Raw genomic sequence first — 20,342 nt, 5'->3', positions numbered from 1 at the left:
AGACTTCAGGAAGCGTACAACACCTACTTCTGCAACATCTATCAGAGGTCAGAACATAGAGATTGTAGAGGAATACAAATATATGGGTGCCAATAAGCTTCAGTGGAGGAAATGTACATACACTACATTGTTGAGTATACATGTATATACACACCACATGACCAAAAGTATGTGGACACCTGCTTGTCAAACATCTCATTCCAAAATCATGGGCATTAATATGGAGTTGGTCCCCCCTTTGCTGCAATATCAGCCTCCACTCTTCTGGGAAAGCTTTCCACTAGATGTTGGAACATTGCTGCGGGGACTTGTGAGGTAGGGAACTGATGTTGGGCGAATAGGCCTGGTTTGCAGTCGGCGTTCCAATTCATCCCAAAGGTGTTCGATGGGTTTTTATGGTCAGGTCTCTGTGTAGGCCATTCAAGTTCTTCCACACTGATCCCAACAAACCATTTCTGTATGGACCTCGCTTTGTGCACGAGGGCAATGTCACGCTGAAACAGGAAAGGGCCTTCCCCAAACTGTTGCCACAAAGTTGGAAGCACAGAATCGTCTAGAATGTCATCGTATGCTGTAGCATTAAGATTTCCCTCCACTGGAACTAAGAGGCCTAGCCCAAACCATGAAAAACAGCCCCAAACCATTATTCCTCCTCCACCAACTTTACAGTTGGAACTATGCGTTTCGGGCAGGTAGCGTTCTCCTGGCATCCGCCAAACCCAGATTTGTCCGTCGGACTGCCAGATGGTGAAGCGTGATTCATCACTCCAGAGAACGCGTTTCCACTGCTCCAGATTCCAATGGCGGCAAGCTTTACACCACTCCAGCCGAAGCTTGGCATTGCACATGGTGATCTTAGGCTTTTGTGCAGCTGCTCGGCCATAGAAACCCATTTCATGAAGCTCCCGACGAACAGTTATTGTGCTGAAGTTGCTTCCAGAGGTAGTTTGGAACTCGGTAGTGAGTGTTGCAACCGAGGACAGATGATTTTTACACGCCACACGCTTCAGCACTTGGCGGTCCCGTTCTGTGAGCTTGTGTGACCTACCACTTCGCGGCTCAGCTGTTGTTGCTCACAATAACAGCACTTACAGTTGACCGCGGCAGCTCTAGCAGGGCAGAAATTTGACGAACTGACTTGTTGGAAAGGTGGCATCCCATGATTGGTTCCAACAGCCGTATCTTTGTGAGACGTGGTGTGGGTGAACGGATGATCACCTGGAATGCATTTCAATTAACAGGTGTGCCTTGTTAATTTGTGGAATTTCTTAATGCGTTTGAGCCAATCAGTTTTGTTGTGACAAGGTAGGGGTGGTATACAGAAGATAGCCCTATTTGGTAAAAGACCAAGTCCATATTATGGCAAGAACAGTCCATCATTACTTTAAGACATGGCCTTCATGGTGGAATTGCTGCAAAGAAACCACTACTAAAGGACACCAATAATAAGAAGAGAATGGCTTTGGCCAAGAAACACGAGCAATGGTGGAAATCTGTCTTTTGGTGTGATGAGTCCAAACGTGAGATTTTTGGTTCCAACCACCGTGTCTTTGTGAGACGCAGAGTAGGTGAACGGATGATCTCCGCATGTGTGGTTCCCACCGTAAAGCATGGAGGAGTTGTGATGGTGTGGGGGTGCTTTGCTGGTGACACTGTCTGTGATTTATTTAGAATTCAAGGCACACTTAACCAGCACGACTACCACAGCATTCTGCAGCGATACGCCATCCCATCTGGTTTGCGCTTAGTGGGACTATCATTTGTTTTTCAACAGGACAATGACCCAACACACCTCCAGGCTGTGTAAGGGCTATTCGACCAAGAAGGAGAGTGATGGAGTGCTGCATCTGATGACCTGGCCTCCACAATCACCCGACCTCAACCCAATTGAGATGGTTTGGGATGAGTCGGACCGCAGAGTGAAGGAAAAGCAGCCAACAAGTGCTCAGCATATGTGTGAACTCCTTCAAGACTGTTGGATAAGCATTCTGGGTGAAGCTGGTTGAGAGAATGCCAAGAGTGTGCAAAGCTGTCATCAAGGCAAAGGGTGGCTACTTTGAAGAATCTAACATCTATTTTGATTTGTTTAACACGTTTTTGGTTACTACATGATTCCATATGTGTTATTTCATAGTTTTGATGTCTTCACTATTATTCTACAATGTAGAAAATTGTAAAAAATAAAGAAAAACCCTTGAATGAGTAAGTGTGTCCAAACTATATATGTACAACTAAATACAGTTAAAGTCAGAAGTTTACATACACTTAGGTTGGAGTCATTAACACTCGTTTTTCAACCACTCCACACATTTCTTGTTAACAAACTATAGTTTTGGCAAGTTGGTTAGGACATCTACTTTGTGCATGACACAAGTAATTTTTCCAACAATTGTTTAAAGGCAGATTATTTCACTGTATCACAATTCTAGTGGGTCAGAAGTTTACATACACTAAGTTGACTGTGCCTTTAAACAGCTTGGAAAATTCCAGAAAATGATGTCATGGCTTTAGAAGCTTCTGATAGGCTAATTGACATCATTTGAGTCAATTGGAGGTGTACCTGTGGATGTATTTCAAGGCCTACCTTCAAACTCAGTGCCTCTTTGCTTGACATCATGGGAAAATCAAAAGAAATCAGCCAACACTGAAAAAAAATTGTAGACAGCCACAAGTCTGGTTTATCCTTGGGAGCAATTTCCAAACGCCTGAAGGTACCACGTTCATCTGTACAAACAATAGTACGCAAGTATAAACACCATGGGACCACGCAGCCGTCATACCGCTCAGGAAGGAGACGTGTTCTGTCTCCTAGAGATTAACGTACTTTAGTGCGAAAAGTGCAAATCAATCCCAGAACAACAGCAAAGGACCTTGTGAAGATGCTGGAGGAAACAGGTACAAAAGTATCTATATCCACAGTAAAACGAGTCCTATATCGACATAACCTGAAAGGCCGCTCAGCAAGGAAGAAGCCACTGCTCCAAAACCGCCATAAAAAAGCCAGACTACGGTTTGCAACTGCAATTGAGAACAAGATCGTACTTTTTGGAGAAATGTCCTCTGGTCTGATGAAACAAAAATAGAACTGTTTGGCCATAATGACCATCGTTATGTTTGGAGGAAAAAGGGGGATGCTTGCAAGCCGAAGAACACCATCCCAACCGTGAAGCACGGGGGTGGCAGCATCATGCTGTGGTGGCGCATTGCTGCAGGAGGGACTGATGCACTTCATAAAATAGATGGCATCATGAGGAAGGAAAGTTATGTGGATATATTGAAGCAACATCTCAAGACATGAGTCAGGAAGTTAAAGCTTGGTCGCAAATGGGTCTTCCAAATGGACAATGACCCCAAGCATACTTCCAAAGTTGTGGCAAAATGGCTTAAGGACAACAAAGTCAAGGTATTGGAGTGGCCATCACAAAGCCCTGACCTCAATCCTATAGAACATTTGTGGGCAGAACTGAAAAAGCGTGTGCGAGCAAGGAGGCCTAAAAAACCTGACTCAGTTACACCAGCTCTGTCAGGAGGAATGGGTCAAAATTCACCCAACTTATTGTGGGAAGCTTGTGGAAGGCTACCCGAAACGTTTGACCCAAGTTAAACAATTTAAAGGCAATGCTACCAAATACTAATTGAGTGTATGTAAACTTCTGACTCACTGGGAATGTGATGAAAGAAATAAAAACTTAAATAAATAATTCTCTCTACTATTATTCTGACATTTCACATTCTTAAAATAAAGTCGTGATCCTAACTGACCTAAAAATAGGGAGTTTTTACTAGGATTAAATGTCAGGAATTGTGAAAAACTGAGTTTAAATGTATTTGGCTAAGGTGTATGTAAACTTCCAACTTCAACTGTATGTACAGTGGGGAGAACAAGTATTTGATACACTGCCGATTTTGCAGGTTTTCCTACTTACAAAGCATGTAGAGGTCTGTAATTTTTATCATAGGTACACTTCAATTGTGAGAGACGGAATCTAAAACAAAAATCCAGAAAATCACATTGTATGATTTTTAAGTAAATAATTTGCATTTTATTGCATGACATAAGTATTTGATACATCAGAAAAGCAGAACTTAATATTTGGTACAGAAACCTTTGTTTGCAATTACAGAGATCATACGTTTCCTGTAGGTGTTGACCAGGTTTGCACACACTGCAGCAGGGATTTTGGCCCACTCCTCCATACAGACCTTCTCCAGATCCTTCAGGTTTCGGGGCTGTCGCTGGGCAATACGGACTTTCAGCTCCCTCAAAGATTTTCTATTGGGTTCAGGTCTGGAGACTGGCTAGGCCACTCCAGGACCTTGAGATGCTTCTTACAGAGCCACTCCTTAGTTGCCCTGGCTGTATGTTTCGGGTCGTTGTCATGCTGGAAGACCCAGCCACAACCCATCTTCAATGCTCTTACTGAGGGAAGGAGGTTGTTGGCCAAGATCTCGCGATACATGGCCCCATCCATCCTCCCCTCAATACGGTGCAGTCGTCCTGTCCCCTTTGCAGAAAAGCATCCCCAAAGAATGATGTTTCCACCTCCATGCTTCACGGTTGGGATGGTGTTCTTGGGGTTGTACTCATCCTTCTTCTTCCTCCAAACACGGCGAGTGGAGTTTAGACCAAAAAGCTCTATTTTTGTCTCATCAGACCACATGACCTTCTCCCATTCCTCCTCTGGATCATCCAGATGGTCATTGGCAAACTTCAGACGGGCCTGGACATGCGCTGGCTTGAGCAGGGGGGACCTTGCGTGCGCTGCAGGATTTTAATCCATGACGGCGTAGTGTGTTACTAATGGTTTTCTTTGAGACTGTGGTCCCAGCTCTCTTCAGGTCATTGACCAGGTCCTGCCGTGTAGTTCTGGGCTGATCCCTCACCTTCCTCATGATCATTGATGCCCCACGAGGTGAGATCTTGCATGGAGCCCCAGACCGAGGGTGATTGACCGTCATCTTGAACTTCTTCCAGTTTCTAATAATTGCATCAACAGTTGTTGCCTTCTCACCAAGCTGCTTGCCTATTGTCCTGTAGCCCATCCCAGCCTTGTGCAGGTCTACAATTGTATCCCTGATGTCCTTACACAGCTCTCTGGTCTTGGCCATTGTGGAGAGGTTGGAGTCTGTTTGATTGAGTGTGTGGACAGGTGTCTTTTATACAGGTAACGAGTTCAAACAGGTGCAGTTAATACAGGAAATGAGTGGAGAACAGGAGGGCTTCTTAATGAAAAACTAACAGGTCTGTGAGAGCCGGAATTCTTACTGGTTGGTAGGTGATCAAATACTTATGTCATGCAATAAAATGCAAATGAATTACTTAAAAATCATACAATGTGATTTTCTGGATTTTTGTTTTAGATTCCGTCTCTCACAGTTGAAGTGTACCTATGATAAAAATTACAGACCTCTACATGCTTTGTAAGTAGGAAAACCTGCAAAATCGGCAGTGTATCAAATACTTGTTCTCCCCACTGTATGTATGTATGTATGTATGTATGTATGTATGTATGTATGTATGTATGTATGTATGTATGTATGTATGTATGTGTGTGTGTGTATGTATGTATGTATGTATGTATGTATGTATGTATGTACATTGCATTCCAAAAGTATTAGACCCCTTGACTTGTTACGTTACAGCCTTATTCTAAAATTGATTAAATTGTTTTCTTTCCTCATCAATCTACACACACACACAAAATACCCCATTATGACAAAGCAAAAACAGGTTGAGAAATTTTTGCAAATGTATTAAAAAATAAAACTGAAATATAACATTTACATAAGTATTCAGACCCTTTACTCAGTACTTTGTTAAAGCACCTTTGGCAGCGATTACAGCCTCGAGTCTTCTTGGGTATGACGCTACAATCTTGGCACACCAGTATTTGGGGAGTTTCTCCCATTCTTTTCCGCAGATCCTCTCAAGCGCTGTCAGGTTGGATGAGGAGCGTCGCTGCACAGCTATTTTCAGGTCTCTCCAGAGATGTTCGATCGGGTTCAAGTCTGGGCTCTGGCTGGGCCACTCAAGGACATTCAGAGACTTGTCCTGAAGCCACTCCTGCGTTGTCTTGGCTGTGTGCTTAGGGTCGTTGTCCTGTTGGGGTCGTTGTCCTGTTCGCCCCAATCTGAGGTCCTGAGTGCTCTGGAGCAGGTTTTCATCAAGGATCTCGCTGTACTTTGCTCCGTTCATCTTTCCCTCGATCCTGCCAAGTCTCTCAGTCCCTGCCGCTGAAAAACATCCCCTAGCCTATATCATGCTAAAGACGGTGTAAAGAAAGGTGTATGGCTTTCAGGTAACAGGTAAAGATTCAAGTAACAGGTTACTAGACTTTTGCTGTCAGACTAGGGTCACAGTCCAAGTATGTACTGTTCTCCCCAAAGCATGGCATAATTCAATACCCCTCATGGGCATAGAAGGGAACGCACTGGTGCAAGAAATATGGTGGAAACCCATTCGAGCCTATGACAAACACCAATCCAATAGGGGAGTGAGCAAGTGAGCAAACTTCAGTTAGAAGGGCAGAGAATCGGAATGCGGCAAAAAACGTAGTGCAGCTGAAGTGCAATCTTCTCCCATCACAAGGCAAAGAAAATGCCCAGTGGACATTTTCTATAGAAATACAGAGGTTGTTGTACTGGGTCTATAAAGCCTGAATGTGAAGTGGTGACGCACAAGGCTGCAGCCATGCAATTCGTTTCTAAAAGGAACAAAAAGCACTGGGGGGGTTTCTATAGAACTACAGTACCCAGAAGGTCAGGGTTCTCCAATGCCTCCATTCCATTCCATTCGACACACACCAGTGGATGCTCCTCTGAGGAGGAAGGGGAGGGCCATCCTCCTCAGTGAACTTCATAAAAATAATTAAACATAAAAAAAAGTTATCCTTTTTAGATAAAACTATACTAAATATATTCACGTCACCAAATAATTGATTAAAACACACTGTTTTGTAAGGAAGGTCTACAGTAGCCTCAGCAGCACTCTGTAGGATAGCACCTTGGAGTAGCCGAAGGACAGCTAGCTTCTGTCCTCCTCTGGGTACATTGACTTCAATACAAAACCTAGGAGGCTCGTGGTTCTCACCCCCCTTCCATAGACTTACACAGTAATTATGACAACTTTCTGAGGACATCCTCCAACCTATCAGAGCTCTTGCAGCATGAACTGACATGTTGTCCACCCAATGAAAGGTTTAGAGAATTAATCTAGTACTGAAAGCATAAGCTACAGCTAGCTAGCACTGCATAAAATGTGGTGAGTAGTTGACTCAGAGAGAGAAAGACAACAGTTGAACAGTTACATTAATTTCTTCCAAAATTAAGGAGAACCGAGAGCGAGATATACAGTGCCTTCGGGAAAGTATTCAGACCCCTTGACTTTTTCCACATTTTGTTACGTTACAGCCTTATCCTAAAATTGATTAAATCGTTTTTTCCCCAACTATCTACACACTGAATATCTAAAATATCAAACAAACTTAAATATTACATTTACATAAGTATTCAGACCCTTTACTCAGTACTTTGTTGAAGCACCTTTGGCAGCGATTACAGCCTCAAGTGTTCTTGGGTATGACTCTACACGCTTGGCACACATGTATTTGGGGAGTTTCTCCCATTCTTCTCTGCAGATCCTCTCAAGCTCTGTCAGGTTGGATGGGGAGCATTGCTGCACAGCTATTTTCAGGTCTCTCCAGAGATGTTCGATCAGGTTTAAGTCCGGGCTCTGGCAGGGCCACTCAAGGACATTCAGAGACTTGTCCTGAAGCCACTCCTGCGTTGTCTTGGCTGTGTGCTTAGGGTCGTTGTCCTGTTGGGGTCGTTGTCCTGTTCGCCCCAATCTGAGGTCCTGAGTGCTCTGGAGCAGGTTTTCATCAAGGATCTCGCTGTACTTTGCTCCGTTCATCTTTCCCTCGATCCTGCCAAGTCTCTCAGTCCCTGCCGCTGAAAAACATCCCCTAGCCTATATCATGCTAAAGACGGTGTAAAGAAAGGTGTATGGCTTTCAGGTAACAGGTAAAGATTCAAGTAACAGGTTACTAGACTTTTGCTGTCAGACTAGGGTCACAGTCCAAGTATGTACTGTTCTCCCCAAAGCATGGCATAATTCAATACCCCTCATGGGCATAGAAGGGAACGCACTGGTGCAAGAAATATGGTGGAAACCCATTCGAGCCTATGACAAACACCAATCCAATAGGGGAGTGAGCAAGTGAGCAAACTTCAGTTAGAAGGGCAGAGAATCGGAATGCGGCAAAAAACGTAGTGCAGCTGAAGTGCAATCTTCTCCCATCACAAGGCAAAGAAAATGCCCAGTGGACATTTTCTATAGAAATACAGAGGTTGTTGTACTGGGTCTATAAAGCCTGAATGTGAAGTGGTGACGCACAAGGCTGCAGCCATGCAATTCGTTTCTAAAAGGAACAAAAAGCACTGGGAGGGTTTCTATAGAACTACAGTACCCAGAAGGTCAGGGTTCTCCAATGCCTCCATTCCATTCCATTCGACACACACCAGTGGATGCTCCTCTGAGGAGGAAGGGGAGGGCCATCCTCCTCAGTGAACTTCATAAAAATTATTAAACATAAAAAAAAGTTATCCTTTTTAGATAAAACTATACTAAATATATTCACGTCACCAAATAATTGATTAAAACACACTGTTTTGTAAGGAAGGTCTACAGTAGCCTCAGCAGCACTCTGTAGGATAGCACCTTGGAGTAGCCGAAGGACAGCTAGCTTCTGTCCTCCTCTGGGTACATTGACTTCAATACAAAACCTAGGAGGCTCGTGGTTCTCACCCCCTTCCATAGACTTACACAGTAATTATGACAACTTTCTGAGGACATCCTCCAACCTATCAGAGCTCTTGCAGCATGAACTGACATGTTGTCCACCCAATGAAAGGTTTAGAGAATTAATCTAGTACTGAAAGCATAAGCTACAGCTAGCTAGCACTGCATAAAATGTGGTGAGTAGTTGACTCAGAGAGAGAAAGACAACAGTTGAACAGTTACATTAATTTCTTCCAAAATTAAGGAGAACCGAGAGCGAGATATACAGTGCCTTCGGAAAGTATTCAGACCCCTTGACTTTTTCCACATTTTGTTACGTTACAGCCTTATCCTAAAATTGATTAAATCGTTTTTTCCCCAACTATCTACACACTGAATATCTAAAATATCAAACAAACTTAAATATTACATTTACATAAGTATTCAGACCCTTTACTCAGTACTTTGTTGAAGCACCTTTGGCAGCGATTACAGCCTCAAGTGTTCTTGGGTATGACTCTACACGCTTGGCACACATGTATTTGGGGAGTTTCTCCCATTCTTCTCTGCAGATCCTCTCAAGCTCTGTCAGGTTGGATGGGGAGCATTGCTGCACAGCTATTTTCAGGTCTCTCCAGAGATGTTCGATCAGGTTTAAGTCCGGGCTCTGGCAGGGCCACTCAAGGACATTCAGAGACTTCGCCTCAGTCGGAGGTCCTGAGAGCTCTGGAGCAGGTTTGTCGTCATTGATCTCTCTGTACTTTGCGCCGTTCTTCTTTGCCTCGATCCTGACTAGTCTCCCAGTCCCTGCCACTGAAAACATCCCCACAGCATGATTCTGCCACCACCATGCTTCACCGTAGGGATGGTGCCAGGTTTCCTCCAGACGTGACACTTGGCATTCAGGCCAAACAATCTAATCTTGGGTTCATCAGACGAGAGAATCTTGTTTCTCATGGTCTGAGAGTCTTTAGTTGCCTTTTGGCAAACTCCAACCGGCTGTCATATGCCTTTTACTGAGGAGTGGCTTCCGTCTGGCCACTCTACCATAAATGCCTGACTGGTGGAGTGCTGCAGAGATGGTTGTCCTTCTGGAAGGTTATCCCATCTCCACAGAGGAACTCTGGAGCTCTGTCAGAGTGACCATCGGGTTCATGGTCACCTCCCTGACCAAGGCCCTTCTACCCCGATTGCTCAGCTTGGCCGGGCGACCAGCTCTAGGAAGTGTCTTGATGGTTCCAAGCTTCTTCCATTTAAGAATGATGGAGGCCACTGTGTTCTTGGGGACCTTCAATGCTGCAGACATTTTTTGGTACCCTTCCCCAGATCTGTGCCTCGACACAATCCTGTCTCGGCGCTCTACGGACAATTAGTTCCACCTCATGGCTTGGTTTTTGCTCTGACATGCACTGTCAACTGTGGGACCTTAATTATCATGTCCAATCAATTGACTTTACCACAGGTGGACTCCAATCAAGTTGTAGCAACATCTCAAGGATGATCAATGGAAACAGGATGCACCTGAGCTCAATTTCGAGTCTCATAGCAAAGGGTCTGAATACTTATGTAAATAAAAATCTGTTTTCGCTTTGTCATTATGTGGTATTGTGTGTAGATTGCTGGATTTTTTTTATTTCATCCATTTTAGAATAAGGCTGTAACGTAACAAAATGTGGAAAAAGTCAAGGGGTCTGAATACTTTCCGAAGGCACTGTATATATACATATATATGGTTGTATTTTTAAAAATAACTTTCACTTAGCTAGCAAATGCAGCTAGCTAGTTTAGCCTACTCAAACACCCGGCTCAAACAGAGATGGATGCTATGTTAGCTAACTGGCTATCCAACACTGGAAGTCTTCCAAGTCAAGATAAGCTTTTGGTTTTATTAATTTATTGCCAACGGGGCCCGCCGGTGTAACTGCTAAACTGCTTTCTGACTGTACACTGTACTGCATGATTGTAGCGGGTTTACTATCACGTTAGTTCTAATAGCTATGTTGACTATGACTGGACAATGATGTAGGCTGTGTGTCTAGTGGCTAGCGGTTATGATATGAAGGTTTGGCTTGGAAAGGTTTTTTCGCCTGGTCACAGATAGCTGATGTGTTGTGCACTGAAGTCCAAAAGCGATGGGAAAAGGTGATAGGAGAGCGAGTAGATAGTTGTGAGAAGGAATGATATATACAACGAGCAAATTGAGCATGCTGTTTTTATGTGGCTGCTATGAAAGTGAACTGTGTCTGCGTGTGATCAGGGGTGTATTCATCCCGCCGATTCTGTTGAAAAACTTTTCTTAAAACGGAAGCAAACAGAACAGAGATAAACATACCTGATTTTGTACAATAGATAATCATTTGTAACTGTTGGACTAATGATTACACCCTAGATCAGCTAGACGCAGGCAAGAGTGTGCAAGGCGGTATTGAATGTGTCACTGTCTCTCACCTTGATTACTCAATTCTCTCGACCTGTGCACCTACGTAGTAAACTTTAATTCCCAGGCTAGGATGTAGAAACCTCATGATGGGTACAGTATCATGTAGTAGCCTAAAACTATTGATGTTTCATTGAGCTGGGTGAATTGAATATGAATGAGTCATCCACTATGCTGTTATAGAAACAAGGCAATGCTCATAAAAAAATCATCATCATCATCCTCCCTCATCTTAAACGGCAACGACCGCCACCGACACACACCTACCTACCTATCTCACCTTGTGTCGGAACACACAGAGGTATTCATCTGTCGTGGGCATATACGTAGGTGCTTTCAGAAGTGTGTTTTGAGTGGGGAACGATCAAGGTCTAACATGAGAACCTGAGATAATGTAAAAGATGTAGTCTATCCTGACAAGGCTTGTGTTAGGCGACAGCATGATTGCCGACTGGAAAAACAGAGATTTATAGAAAGCTCAGCTTGTAGAGGACCTGTATGCTGGAATACATTGCATGCTGCAATTCTTTAGACCGTTTTATCAGTCTTCTGCCTTTGCTCTGCCTCCTTGTGAAGGTAAATGAGAAAAAAACTAGAAAGTGCAAACAAGTCTTAAAACCCATTATAATAGGGTAATATTAATCAGAATAAATGAGTTGCAAATAAAATCTGGACACACACAACAAGATCATATATGGAGGGTGGGTTTATGGGAAGCTCCCAGAAAAGTTCGAAGGCGGCTCATTATTCCAACTGAAAATTGGGGGGCAACTCAATGCTCCCCCACAGAAACAATGTCTAAGGTGGACTTTAAAACAAACAACACGTTTTGAGTTGAAATGTTCTTCCAGCCTTTCCGTGTCCTCACATCCACACATGTGTAGTAGAGCAGTGTGGTCCTCTGATAGATAACGTCAAGTTGAGTATAATTGAACACTTGGTTGCAAATCCAAGGTCACTCTCCAACCTCAGGTTATGAGTGGACTGAGTGTCATTCTTGAGGGGAGTCTGGGAGTCTCAAATCCAGAGTAAGCTGCTGATCATGTGAATCAAGTTTGTTGATGATGATTCAAGCTCAAGTGAATTGACTCCAGATGTGCAAGGTGGCCTTGTGAGCCCAAGCTCCACATGACCGCTTGACATGATCCTGTGTCACTATAGGCCCAGAGGTTGCCGATGACAACCAAGCCGGTGTACCGAGGTGCTTCTCCCTCAATCTCCCAGCTCAATTCCGGTCCCCAACCCCTGCACATAGCCCTTTCCTCAAGAGTCTTAGCAGAACTGAAGGGACCAGACATATGTCCTTATCTGCAATATGGTGATGGCTCCACCTAGCTCTCCAATAGCCCTCCTAGTGACACTTCCGCCATATTGCTTTCACCTGTCCAGGTCCTGTCAGGTCTGTGCGAATCATGTGAGAAGGGGGTAAGGGTTTAGGGAAAGGGGAAAAGAGCACAATGAATCCAGGCTGGAGCTGCTCGTACCAGGCAGGTGGGTGTGGTGGAGAGAGGGCCCTGGTTCCTGCATGCTAGACTAGCCCAAAGCTATGCCAGGAATTTCATTCGCAGGAACCCCAGCCAGTGCGGGCCTGCACGGCACCACATGCAAATAGTAGGGATGTGCATCTTTCCCATACAGGAACGATACATTTCAGTTTGAAACGATTCAGTTCGAGTCGGTTTGATTGGAGAACGAATCAATGCGATTCAGTTCGATGCGATTCACTAACATTTGTTGTATAAACACATTCATTTTCCATTCTAAATTAAAATCTGCTGATGGAATTTATGAGCTGGGCCACTGAGCTGGATCTGTCTGAGCTGATTTGTGTGTGTAAAGGATCTATGTCTATGGTGTACTATGCAGGCACCTGAGCTGAGCCATAAGTGAGACTAGGCATCTACCACCCCACTACCACTATCAGATTAGCAGATTAGCAATGGAGCCTGTTTTTTGTCCCCCCACTTCTGAAATCACCACCACCCACTAATTAACTTGTCATTTTAGCAGATTAAGAGTTTGAACTAGAAGTGTATCAATATTTATCATTTATAAATGAGCTATGACATAGCCAATGAATATATAGCAATACTTTGGATTTCACCCCCAACTCAAAATCTAATGGTTTTGACAATTTGTAAGGTTTTTACAGTGACATTTTCTTCTCCTGTCGCTTAGGCCACGCAGTGTGCCTCGCAAAAGTGATTGCTGTCCTCGTTATGAAATTATCAACTTTACCCTTTATATATAAAAATGACCATATACACTGATGGTTTAAAGCAAAACTACTAAAACTATTGTCGATGGTGAACCTGAACAATCAAAATAAAATCAATTTTAAGCCCCATTCGGCAGGTATATCCAGATGAGAGTTGTCTCCAGTAGCTTAGTTTTATTCCGCTAAAACACAATTTTCAACAGCGCATAGATAACAATAACCAAGCAAATTACATAGGTTATTACTCAACTAATAAAGCCTAATATCACGCCAGCCATTTTAGTATTTGAATGCTGAAGGTGCCGAGCAGATGTGCAATATCAGGCCGCCTAACCCACATTGGTCAGCGCGCAAAGCTGAGCACTGTGCGCAGTTTTCCTAGGCTACTGATATTGTCTGGGGTTGTTCGGCATGAAAATGACTTGTAGATCAATGACTGTGAACACAGTTACACACAGTTCAACACTGAAGGAGAGGACGCATTAGTTGTCACAAAAGATGAGGTATATTCAGAAGGTAGAAAGAATGTAATACGACCCCCAAAAAATGGTGAACGAGTGATTAGTAAAGTTTGAATCTATTTTCTGACCTATGCATGCTACATTTGGATCGGTTTGGGGTCCGCAGACCAATGCACTTGGATCTTAAACATTTGAATCGGGGACTGATGCGTATCGGTGAATCGTTACATCCCTAGCAAACAGACTAGGGGAACAACAGAAAGAGGAATGGGGCACACCGTTTATATGGAAAATTGTCAGCCCTTGAAAATGCTTATTATTGCAGATGCTGATTCATTCATTCATTTCATCACCGTTGAAGAACAAAGGCAAGATGCAGCATGTTTGGGTGTTAAAGCCATTGTCAGTTTACGTGAAAAGTCTTTGTAAGTACATATGGAAGAGTGGGTGTGACATTTTCCATCACCAATGTAAGATTACAGTGGGGAAAAAAAGTATTTAGTCAGCCACCAATTGTGCAAGTTCTCCCACTTAAAAAGATGAGAGAGGCCTGTAATTTTCATCATAGGTACACGTCAACTATGACCGACAAAATGAGATTTTTTTTCTCCAGAAAATCACATTGTAGGATTTTTAATGAATTTATTTGCAAACTATGGTGGAAAATAAGTATTTGGTCAATAACAAAAGTTTCTCAATACTTTGTTATACACCCTTTGTTGGCAATGACACGGGTCAAACGTTTTCTGTAAGTCTTCACAAGGTTTTCACACACTGTTGCTGGTATTTTGGCCCATTCCTCCATGCAGATCTCCTCTAGAGCAGTGATGTTTTGGGGCTGTCGCTGGGCAACACGGACTTTCAACTCCCTCCAAAGATTTTCTATGGGGTTGAGATCTGGAGACTGGCTAGGCCACTCCAGGACCTTGAAATGCTTCTTACGAAGCCACTCCTTCGTTGGGCGGTGTGTTTGGGATCATTGTCATGCTGAAAGACCCAGCCACGTTTCATCTTCAATGCCCTTGCTGATGGAAGGAGGTTTTCACTCAAAATCTCACGATACATGGCCCCATTCATTCTTTCCTTTACACGGATCAGTCGTTCTGGTCCCTTTGCAGAAAAACAGCCCCAAAGCATGATGTTTCCACCCCCATGCTTCACAGTAGGTATGGTGTTCTTTGGATGCAACTCAGCATTCTTTGTCCTCCAAACACGACGAGTTGAGTTTTGACCAAAAAGTTATATTTTGGTTTCATCTGACCATATGACATTCTCCCAATCCTCTTCTGGATCATCCAAATGCACTCTAGCAAACTTCAGACGGGCCTGGACATGTACTGGCTTAAGCAGGGGGACACGTCTAGCACTGCAGGATTTGAGTCCCTGGCAGCGTAGTGTGTTACTGATGGTAGGCTTTGTTACTTTGGTCCCAGCTCTCTGCAGGTCATTCACTAGGTCCCCCCGTGTGGTTCTGGGATTTTGCTCACCGTTCTTGTGATCATTTTGACCCCACGGGGTGAGATCTTGCGTGGAGCCCCAGATCGAGGGAGATTATCAGTGGTCTTGTATGTCTTCCATTTCCTAATAATTGCTCCCACAGTTGATTTCTTCAATCCAAGCTGCTTACCTATTGCAGATTCAGTCTTCCCAGCCTGGTGCAGGTCTACAATTGTGTTTCTGGTGTCCTTTGACAGCTCTTTGGTCTTGGCCATAGTGGAGTTTGGAGTGTGACTGTTTGAGGTTGTGGACAGGTGTCTTTTATACTGATAACAAGTTCAAACAGGAGCCATTAATACAGGTAACGAGTGGAGGACAGAGGAGCCTCTTAAAGAAGAAGTTACAGGTCTGTGAGAGCCAGAAATCTTGCTTGTTTGTAGGTGACCAAATACTTATTTTCCACCATAATTTGCAAATAAATTCATTAAAATCCTACAATGTGATTTTCTGGATTTTTTTTCTCAATTTGTCTGTCATAGTTGACGTGTACCTATGATGAAAATTACAGGCCTCTCTCATCTTTTTAAGTGGGAGAACTTGCACAATTGGTGGCTGACTAAATAATTTTTCCCCCACTGTATATCCATTGATGTTTCGCAGGGTTGGGAGAATATTGGGGGGTATTCTACAGACTATAGCTGGGTTTGTGAAAAACCTGACCACAATTTTTGCCCACAAAAATTTCAAAATTTCCAGCAGAGAACTTCAAAGACTTTGCAAACTCACTCCATTGGATATGTGTGAGGCGGCTAAAATATGAGGGCTTGCTCTTGACAAAGACTCTCCTGGCAGGGCTGGTAAACTTGGCATTCTGGCTTTGGCAAAGTGGGCCAAAATGTCTTGAGAAGTGAACTAAGGAGGAAATATTAAAAAATGGCATGACAAAACAAACCCTATTTCCCCATTTCATTCCACAGCAGAAACCTGAACAATGCTCATCCACTGGAGCGCATGGATGTTTTCGAATCCTCTCAGTTCCCTGTGCCAGCACATTCCAGCCAAATGTAAAACAATTTTGAAGCCGAGAGGCCAATGGCTAAATCAATAGGGTGAACAGAGGGTGTGTCCACTTTGAACGGCTCAATGCGGAGAAGCTGGTCTTGCCATGGGGCTCTTTTGAAGTCTTCCATAACCACTCCTAGACTTGTTGACACAGCTTGAGCAGGGAAAGCAACACTTGAGGGATCCGAGGGGAGTGGTTTGAAGGAGAAGAAAAGGGGTAAATGCTTGTCGCAAAAATGTCCTTAATGCGACCCACAGGGGCTATAACCTCCCCTCCGCTGTCTCTCACTCCCGCTCCATGCGAGGGCTGACTCGCTTTGACCTCATGCATTGGGCTACATTCCTGCCATGTCTGTGGTGTTGCATTGCTAAGGCATCCTTGCACTTTGGCATTTGCCGGCCCTTGCCAGTCTACACACAACAGGAATGCAGAGGCCATCCTCCCTCGTTGGGATTCCACATGTGCCAGTCTAACTGTTTCTCTGCAGCATTCCTCCACAGTTCACTCAATCTCCCACATAAGACCAACTTCTCAACATAATGAACAGTGTACTGTTTCTGCAGCGTTAGCTAAAAGATTAACCAAGGCATGTCAAAGGTCATTTTCATTTCCAGATTCATATCAAGTGGTACACTGTATCATTACATCATTCAGGCCTAGCTGGTCCATTAGTTATGTTTTTTCAGTAGGCTAGAATTCAATTTCAGTATTATTAACCTACTGTTTCATTATTGTTCTGATTCTTCCAGTTCTTTTCCTGATCACTACCTCTGGCCCAATGTGACACAGAGTGGGGCTTAGGCTGGGCCTACCCATTCATGTCAAACTCCCATTGTAAACTGGGCCACATATTTTGTTTGTGTCATTCAGGTGTCCTTTTCCTCATCTTGACCACTACCATTATATAGGCCTAATAGTTTTTCTGTTTAGGCCTAAATTGGTCGGTCTGAAGTGGTTTAACTAAGCATGTTACAGTGCCAAACGACTTGGCCTTGGCTGTTTGTGAACTAAATATATGCTAGTCATTGACAACACTCATCTTGAGAAAGCACTGGGGTAAACAAAAAAACTGAAAGAAAATGTTAAAAATGAAACTGACACATTTGCTCAATTGTCGTTGTAACATCTCACTTGAGAGCTGTGACTTAAGTTCACTGACTCGGCATTCCCCTGCTTGCAGCATCTTGCTGAAGAAACCCCACCCTGATCACCTCACTCACGCCAGTTATAGGCCTCTATTTACCAACACACACACGCAAACCGGAGAGGCGCTAGTCGGTGTTTACTCTGTGTAGACCAAGGTAACATGTGTGGTGTGTCACTGAAATTTGCCCACATCAGACATGTTATTTCAAACCACCCGACAAAGGCTGATATGTGTTTGTTTGATCAATAACATAAACTTCACTCAGCAGCGAGTCGGTAAGTCACCCAAAACATGGCCACCACCTTTATGAGACTATATGAGGGTGTCCCAAAATATCAAGACAGTCAGAATCTACTTGAAAAAAAGTGCTGCGTCAATCATGATGGGCTGTGACCCAAGTATGTAATGTTTCAAAACCGGATTTCTCTTTAAATACCTGGCAAGTCTAGATGTGCTATTTTCATGTTCTTATTTTTGGGGGGTAGGTGAATGTTGCTGTGGAAACAGGCAAGCAGAGTATCATAACAACAATGTAAAAAGATACTTATCACTACTCTAGCATTTCTCAACAACAACTACTGTAGTTTCAACGGCGTTGTCCATGTCAAAGTCAGTTCTTGCTCATGGATAGGATATGACAGTCCACCATCACCTCCACCAACATATATTTTCCAAAACTGCCTTCAGGGACAAGAACAAACAAATGACTCGTTTCATGATGATGATTAGTATTACAATATTCAGGGTTGCTGCTAGCAAGTAGTTTATTTATTCTAAGTCTGAAATTGAGGGCCCAGTTTCAACGTTGCTATGGACCCCTTAGCTTAGGAAAAAGTGATGCAGTTTTGCCTCCCCCACAGAAGCTGCCAGCACCATCACACTACACTCAAGCTGACACTGTGGACAAGATGTGTATGCAGTGATGCTGAGATAGCAGATACAGATAAACGGGGACAAGATAAAAGGGGACATTTGTAGGAATGGTATAATGCATGGGGAACTAGTGACGTTCGAGTTTAGGTGTGAGAATCAAACAAAAAAAGTTGAGTCAAACATAGGGCTGTGTGTCTGTCATATAGAGAAATCGAGTCCCCACGGGTGCACCCCAGTAATAAGCATTGGGCTGCTAACAGTATTCGATATACAATGTTATCTTGGTACTATTAACACACACAAGCATTTCGCTACACCCGCAATAACATCTGCTAAATATGTGTATGCACCCAATAATATGTGATTTGACCAACCAAACCATGTGTCACTTGCAACATGGTGTGGTTTGACATGGCACCATTAAATGTTGTTTGTTGCAAAAATCAATTCCTACAAGACAACAGTTTGAGTTAGCTAATTAACGTTAGCTGACTAGCTAATAATAGCTACTTTGCTTGTAATGCATACACTCGCCGTCTAGTTTGTTCGCTTGGCACCTGCCAACTTCCTAACCTACCTTGTTCAGGGAGGGTACCAATAACCCCCGCCATTTCGGTGCGTTCTCCTCGCTGAAAAAGTCGTACTGAACCTGGGCCGCTTGCATGGCTTCAGCTGCCCGTCTTCGTGCGCTATCTTGCAGGCAGCGAGCGATGTGTGTTCACGGCCACTTTTTACATCAAAACAGTATATAGTGTGGCCCGTGGTTGGAACTGAGAGGTGCAATATTCTGTGCGGCCCGCTGCCTCAGAATATCCACCCAATGAGCATTCCTCTACCAAAACAGTTAACAATGCGACCATTGCATCGGCAGTGTACAGATGTTGATAGCTGCTAGCTAGCCGTCCAGCTGCCAGCTAGCCGTCCAGCTGCCGAGCTTGCTCTTTCGGACGAGAGTAATAAAAGCCACAATTCACGAAACCAAATATACTTAAAATGCTAACTAACTAGGCTGCGTTGCGTTGGCAGATGGAAATTATTCCAAGTTCTGAACTGACGTTGGTGGCAACAAACTAACGTTAGCCTAGCTGATTTAGCAAGCTTGTAGTAGTAGCTAACTAGCAGCCGAGCTGGTGATATTACTAGCCGTAGCCGATCGATCCGAATCGGAAGATGGTTGTCAGTAGTGATGAACTAGCAATCTGTGGACAGTGGCGTAGCTGGCTAGCTAGTATCCAACTTGGGGATGGATGTGTCACTTCACGTTTCGGGAAATGCGATACTGTTCGTCCTTTTCGGCCAGTTGAATCATTCCTTCTATTTGGGGCAAAAAAAAACTATTCGGTGCATAATCGCCCATTTTCACCGAATCTTCGGCAGGGTGGATATTGATAACCGTGTTATCCTCCATGAATTTATCATTTCCAAAACATGTCTCCAGACTATTTTGCTTTTTGTTAGGTTATCGAGAAAACCAAGATTCCACGCACAGGCTGGCTTTAATTGCCAGTTTACCTTTGGTCAATATGATTTATTTGGACGATTGTTATGACTCGGGTCGGGTGCAGTTGTTGGGAGAAGAATTGCACATGCGCAATGGATAGCTAATGACGTACTTAGGGCTTGTTTTCGATAATCATCGCTCCTGGCCAAATTCGCAGATCTGTATACAATCGGGATAAACCGAGAACAATAATTGATTGAAAGATAGCATGAAGAAATTCGCTTTATGAAGATCAACCATTGCATACTCACAGGGCCCTTCACACTCACACACATTTCTCACTCACACATCATTTGCACATATATTTCTACTGACTCTACACACCCACTCACATACAAGCTGCTGCTACTCTGTTTATCTTATTTCCTGTTGCCAAGTCACCTTACCCCTATACATATCTACCTCCATCACTCCAGTATCCCTGCA

General features: G+C 43.7%; 1 protein-coding gene across 4 annotated transcripts in view; it reads right to left on the bottom strand.

Moving 5' to 3' along the window:
* Window positions 1-19,989, bottom strand: part of LOC123481437 (son of sevenless homolog 1-like) — a 75,879-nt gene extending 55,890 nt beyond the window's left edge. For all 4 annotated transcript variants that reach the window (XM_045205570.1, XM_045205571.1, XM_045205572.1 and 1 more), the window contains exon 1: window positions 18,993-19,989. In XM_045205570.1, the coding sequence (XP_045061505.1) occupies window positions 18,993-19,079 (87 nt within the window). In that variant the 5' untranslated portion in view covers window positions 19,080-19,989. The remainder of the gene's footprint in view (window positions 1-18,992) is intronic.
* Window positions 19,990-20,342: the final 353 nt, after the last annotated feature.

Source organism: Coregonus clupeaformis, chromosome 20 (assembly GCF_020615455.1).
Source record: "Coregonus clupeaformis isolate EN_2021a chromosome 20, ASM2061545v1, whole genome shotgun sequence".
Lineage (NCBI taxonomy): Eukaryota > Metazoa > Chordata > Actinopteri > Salmoniformes > Salmonidae > Coregonus > Coregonus clupeaformis.
This window is presented reverse-complemented; position numbering and strand designations above follow the sequence as displayed.